The 6265-nt window shown below is 28.7% G+C and overlaps 1 protein-coding gene across 1 annotated transcript; it reads left to right on the top strand.

Annotated features, from left to right (window-relative positions):
* The first annotated feature begins 314 nt into the window (after positions 1-314).
* On the top strand, positions 315-4088 carry LOC145831449 (uncharacterized). Its single transcript, XM_082938710.1, has 3 exons — positions 315-324; positions 1494-1606; positions 2974-4088. Exon 3 carries the CDS (start codon positions 2983-2985, stop codon positions 4078-4080), a length of 1098 nt encoding a protein of 365 aa, XP_082794836.1. The 5' UTR covers positions 315-324; positions 1494-1606; positions 2974-2982; the 3' UTR covers positions 4081-4088.
* The last annotated feature ends 2177 nt before the right edge of the window (positions 4089-6265 follow it).

Raw genomic sequence — 6265 nt, 5'->3', positions numbered from 1 at the left:
TTGGTGACAATATTTTCAAATAATTAAAGGTAGAGAAAAAAAAAACTTCCATGCCAGTTATAATATTAGTTAATAATGTTTAAGTAAATCTAATTTACATGTTTAAAATACTCAGTACAATTTTTTATGGAAACATGTAAAACTGACTGACAATTTGTAAGACTACAAATATTAGTGAATTATGATACTTTTACTTTTTTTTAAATTTCTAAGAATTTTCTAATAATAATGTATTGATAAAAAAATTTTCGGATTACTTAGTAAACAATTCAACATTATTTTACAGAAATAACAGTAATTCAATGGCAGTGTAACACACAACAAGTAATTTAATTTATATTCTCTTTAAGTTTTGTGTATTATTTTAATTGTTACTTAATAATTATTAATGTCTTAGATAATTGCTAAAGTAAAATCAATTGTTAGATTCTTTTAAGTATGGCTGAAATTTTTTTTGTTGATTTTTAAATTAAGTTAAGGTTATTTTTATTTTTTATGTTAGTTTTCGTTTGTAATAATCTCTTTTAAAAAATGTTCTTTATCTGCAGAACCTGTAAAAGATTTTTTTTACAAACTTTACATAAACATTATTGTTGTAGCATTATAAATTAAGTTTTTTGTTATAAATGCATAATAAAAGTAGTCTTGCAGTTTTACTATAATGTCCATAGTAGGGCACAGTAGACAATAAAAAGGAAGGTTCTGTGCATACCAAATTAATTAAAAAACATTTTTTTAAAGAATATTATTTTTAAAAGTCACTTTCCTTAGGTAAAAGTATGAAAAATAATGATAACCATTAGAGATAAGAAATTTTTTCAAGAATAATCAAGGTCTTCTAGCAGTAAAAAATAAACTCCCTGGATTTTTCCTTTTTTTAAATTAGATTTTAAAAGGCTACAAATAATACCACTTCATTTATTTAATGTTTGCTAAAGTTCTGTTTTTCAATTTTGGTACAAAAACAAATATTACCTTTGAATTTATCATGCATAATTAACTCATGTTTTTAGTACATTTTGTTAATTCACAAGTACTAAAGAACCTGTAAAAGATATAATAACAAGTATGTAATTCATGATGCAATGTTTTAGAAAATTTATGTTTCATTAACGTAACTATAATTATAATTTAGTTAATATGTGATTATTTTTATTAAATTAAACTTTAAAATTAAATTAACTATATTAAATTATTGTTGAAGCTTAGCTATAGAGCTGTTCAACCAAACAATGTTTTACCTAATTTAAATTTTAGCTTCACTTCAAAAATTAATTTCAAACCAATATTAATCCTAATGTCTCAGAACAATTTTAAATTACTAGTTTGTTTTAGATTATTCAGAGTTTCTGATAGGGATCAAAATATTGTCAAAATTTTGGGTTTTATAATGTTGTGTTTTTCGGTTTTAAATCTAAACATACTGTTTAAATTTATAAAAAAAAAATATAAGTATTATTTTACAGATGTTAAATGACTTTACTAATTTGCAGAGTGGGATGCTAGTTACGGTGCAGATGATGCTTTATCTAAACACTGAAAATTTACATTCAATAGTATGCAAAAATGTTAAGTTTTTGAACTTTTATAACACCAGACCAACAAAGTAAGCGGAATGTCATGAACTGTTGTTTTGAAAAGTGCAAAATTGTTTTAGTTTTAAAAATTTATGACAGTCAAGGCTGTGTCATAGACTGTGTCTCCATTGTTTTTACTGCTGTCAAAAGTTTAAGTTAAAAGCTTTGAAAAAACTATTTATAATTCTGTTTACAGTAACAATTTTCGTTTACTTCAACAACAATATTGTTTTACTTTTTAGCAAATGCAATTAAAAATACAGTTACAAAAATACTGAAAGTTAGTACATTTATGTAAGTATTTATGTAAATAGTTTTTGTTACGTTTTTCACAATATGTAGACTTTAAAACTTTTAGTTAGTTTGTTTAATATTATTTGATGGTATCAGTCGACCATTTCATACTTGTATACATGGTTGTCACAAAACCTGGAATTTGATAAATTAAAAAAATAAAACAGGAAAAACCTGGAATTTTGTACAAAAAATAATGAAAAACTGGGATTAAAAAAAAAAAAAACAATTTTTTAAAAAATAATAAAAGTAAATTTTAGCACTTTCAGACTTAAAAAAGTGTATTACAAGTTTTTACTTAGTAGTTGATAAATTATTAATTAAATTATTACTAAAAAAACAAAACTACTTTTTTTTTATTGTTTTGAAAATCAAGTATGTAAGGTCAGTTAATAAGAAACTATTTCTGATGCAACTTTTATAGTGTTTAGATTAAGAGCAATATAAAATTAAATACAAGATTATAAAAAAAAGTTTTCAAAAATAAGCTAAGTTTCAATGTCTCTATAAATGTTATTACAATATAAAGGTATTTATTATAACTCAGGATCTTCTAAATCTTTTTGTTTAAATGAAACAATAATTTATAAATAACTTTGTGAATAAATAATTTGTAGTTTTCTCCTTTGATGCAAGTCAAGAACTTTGATTGTTACTCTTGAAATAAACTAGAATATACAACTGTTCAGCAATCAAAAATTATAGGAGTACTTAATATGTAAAGCGTGTTTGAGTTTAGTTCAATAATCAAGACAGTAAAATTGAACAGTAAATTTTGTATTCCTTAAAAAACTGAACTAAACGATATACTTAATTCTTTAAGCACTGAAACAAAGTAATTCGCAATAACTATAGACTATGTTTCAAAATAGAAAACTAATGTTTTGTGTCTTTTGTAAATGCCGAGTGTACCCACAAGTGCTAAATTCCTTGTAACTGTCAAAGCTATAGCTGATGACAGGGCTATGAGTTGAGTCTCAAAAAGTTTTATTTTAGTTTAAAACGTGAAAGATAGTTCTTACTTTCTAGAGTTAAAATCATTTATTCTTCATCCATATAAAAGTTTTCACAAGTCATTAACTATTACAAATGTTTTCTACAGTACTTAAATATGAAAAGTAATGAACTATACAAGCTTTCAAAGTACACTCCGCCCGCGTGGGCAAGCAAACTCACCTTCAAACCCGAGCACAGGGTCAGGCTGGCAATGCTGCCCACCCCCATGTCAAAGTGGAACGTGCCGATGAAACCTCCGAAACTGAACTTGTTCGTCAAGCGAGACGACATGACCGGGAACGCGACCAGCGGCAACAAGATACGAAAGCTTGAGTTCCTGCTGGCCGACGCGCTGGCGAACAACTGCAGGAACGTCGTCACTTGCGGCGGGATCCAGTCGAACCACTGCAGGGCCACCGCCGCCGCGAGCAGGGAGCTCGGCCTGAACTCCTACTTGTTTCTGAGGGCGGACGACCCGACGAGGGACGACGTTTCCGGCAACATGCTGGTCAACCTGATGTGCGGCAGCAAAGTGTTCTTCATACCAAAGACGATGCGGTACGAGGGGGGAATAGAGGAAAGAATGGCAAGACTCGCCCGACATTTGCTTGATAAAAAGGGAGAAAAGTCGTACTGCGTTCCCATTGGAGGATCGAATCTGGTGGGGTCTTACGGCTACATGGAGGCGTGGCGGGAAATGATGGATGACGAATTGTTTGACGTCATCACTGACGTTGTTGTTTCTTGCGGCAGCGGAGGGTCGGCCGCTGGGTTGGCGATTGCGAACCATCTGACAGGAAGCAAGAAGAAAATACACGCCGTTTCGGTCAGCGACGACCAAAAGTACTTCCACAAGCACATCAACGACACCCTGCTTGGGCTCGGTTTGCACGACGTCACTTCCGAGGACATTGTTGACGTCATAGACGGGTACAAGGGGTCCGGTTACGGCGCAACGACCCCTGAAGACCTTCGGGACATCAAGCTGGTCTCGTCTTCAACCGGGGTGTTCTGCGATCCCGTTTACACGTGGAAAGGGGTGAAGGGTCTCCTTGGGGAGTTTGAAAGCAACCGCACGAGGTTCAAAGGAGAAAATGTTCTTTTCGTTCACACGGGCGGGCTGCTGTCGCTTTATGACGGCAAAATGAAGGAGTTGCTGCAGGAAAGTTTTGATGAACAAGCGTTCAATGATCTTGATGATTTTGTTGATTAACTTTTGTGTACTGGCAATTATTCTAAGCATTTATCATTTTAAGTTTTTATACCTATGGACATTTTATAATCATTCAAAATTTTTTATTGATTTAGTTTTGTAGTTTACCAAGTGTAATTGTTCTTAGTTGTTTGTTTTTAAACAGTTATTTTTATCAAATTTAGCATATTACTTTTAAAAATCATTTAAAAATGTTTTTTATTTGTGCAATGCAATCTAATATAAATAGCAATATTGGACTAGAAATCTAATCATAGTACTAATATTCTTATAATTTTGAACTAAATTTTTCTTAATTAATAACTATTATTAACTTAGGGTTTTAGATTAATCAAAAGTTTTGAACAATTCTCATATATAAGTTAGTTTAGTGTCTTGCTTTTAAAAAGTAGCTTTAACTTGTTGAATCTCGAGATTTCTATACACTTTTCATCCCTAATTTTGGTAATTTATTTTTCTAATCATTTATTTTATAAACTTTTTGTTCTAATTTGAATTTTTATACAAAATAAATGAAATAAAACTACAAAAATGTTTAAACGAACTTAAATATATATGTTTTTGACTTTTAGATTACTTTTTAAATTCTTAATCTAGAATGTTTTTACTTAATGTATCTTGCTTATTTGCTAAATTTGTGTAAAGTACAGAATTATGTATTTTTATTTTCTATAATCTTTTACTCTATTGGTACCAAGCATATACCAGGTGTTAATTTTTAATGAGAATATCTATTAATCTCTCAAATACAACTTGGTTTAACTTAAAGGCAGAGTCCTTATAAATAAAGCAATAATAAATCTATCACTTGATGCATGTAGTGTAAGAATGCAATTAAGTTCAAACCACTAAATTTAAAAAAAAAATTTGGTAGTCCTGAAACCAAGTGCATCAAAAAACTCTAAATTGTGGTAACTGTGAGTCATAGCAAATTTAGCTTTTGTGCTACCAGTACATTGCCAGAGAAATAGCTAAAAAGCTGTCATTTTTAAGAAATACATGTTGTTTAAAATTTTCTCTCCAGATAATTTGTTATACTTTACCTTTTTATATGGTAAATATTTATATTTTTTTAACTAACCATAAAACTAACTAAAGTTTATGAAGCCATGCATATATGAAAGTAAAGTTAGTTATGATAAAGTTATAAAAGATTAAAAAAAAAAAATTAAATAGATGAATTATTAAATTCTTTAAATAATTGTTAAGTAAATTGTTTTACAAATGATGGGCAATTATAAATCTAATTATGTTTTTACAAAATAATTTTTAGACTCTTTTAATTTTAATCTGTTGTGCAATTAAAGAAACAAAGGCAGATTTAGACAACTTTGAGTTTTTTTCAATGTTTGGACTAGTGTTTTTCGGAGTTTTTTTAAATAAATCTAATAACTGGAAAGAAATCTCTACATACAAATAAGTTCTTTTTTTCAGAACTTATTACTATATATACCACTTAGTTTTGTTTAGATACTAGTAGTAAAGTTGTACCAACAGCTAAAAAATTTAACTTTAAAGCCAATATATTTTAAGTATTAAATCTGGAACATTAGCTAATTTTCAATGGATCGGACTTTTATTTTACAACAAATATTGCAAACTATTGTTTTTGTAGTGCACAGCTTTGAACATAGACATGAAAAGCAAAATTTTGGTGTGCTGTGTCAATTAAACTGTAAAACAAAAACTAGTTTTTCAAATTTACAAAATTTTATTAAGTTTACAAATAGTTTTGTACATCATCATTTTAATTTACTCTTCGACATAAATAAATTTTTTCAGTTAAAATTTTTACTTTAAGCCTTTAAATCACTGTAGAAATTAAATAAAAAAGTTGTTTTTGTAAATAACAAAAATGTATTAGATTACGGAAAGGTAACGTAATTAATTGGAAAATTGAAAAAAAAAAAGACATAATATAAATCGGAAAAAAATATTTTTTTTTAATGTCACGAAAATTCAAGAAATTTGATACAAACATGCTCTTAATAAGAATGTTTACCATCACTTTAACTGCATTTAGCAAGAGTTGTTTACATAAAAATTTTATTTTGCAAATTGAATTGTCGGACTCATTAAAATATTCTATGATCTCACATGTGTATTTACTATGTGGTTGAGGTACAGGCATATTGCTTATAGAGCTGTTCATTGAAGCACTAAGTCATCGATTTTGAGGGAGGCA

This window comes from Thalia democratica, chromosome 3 (genome assembly GCF_965202585.1).
Source record: "Thalia democratica chromosome 3, ktThaDemo2.hap1.1, whole genome shotgun sequence".
Lineage (NCBI taxonomy): Eukaryota > Metazoa > Chordata > Thaliacea > Salpida > Salpidae > Thalia > Thalia democratica.
Note: the sequence above shows the minus strand (reverse complement) of the source record. Positions and strands in the feature narration are given on the sequence as shown.

Bases quoted from the DNA above. Each gene is read 5' to 3' on its own strand.
- LOC145831449 (XM_082938710.1), top strand. From the start codon at position 2,983: ATGAAAAGTAATGAACTATACAAGCTTTCAAAGTACACTCCGCCCGCG.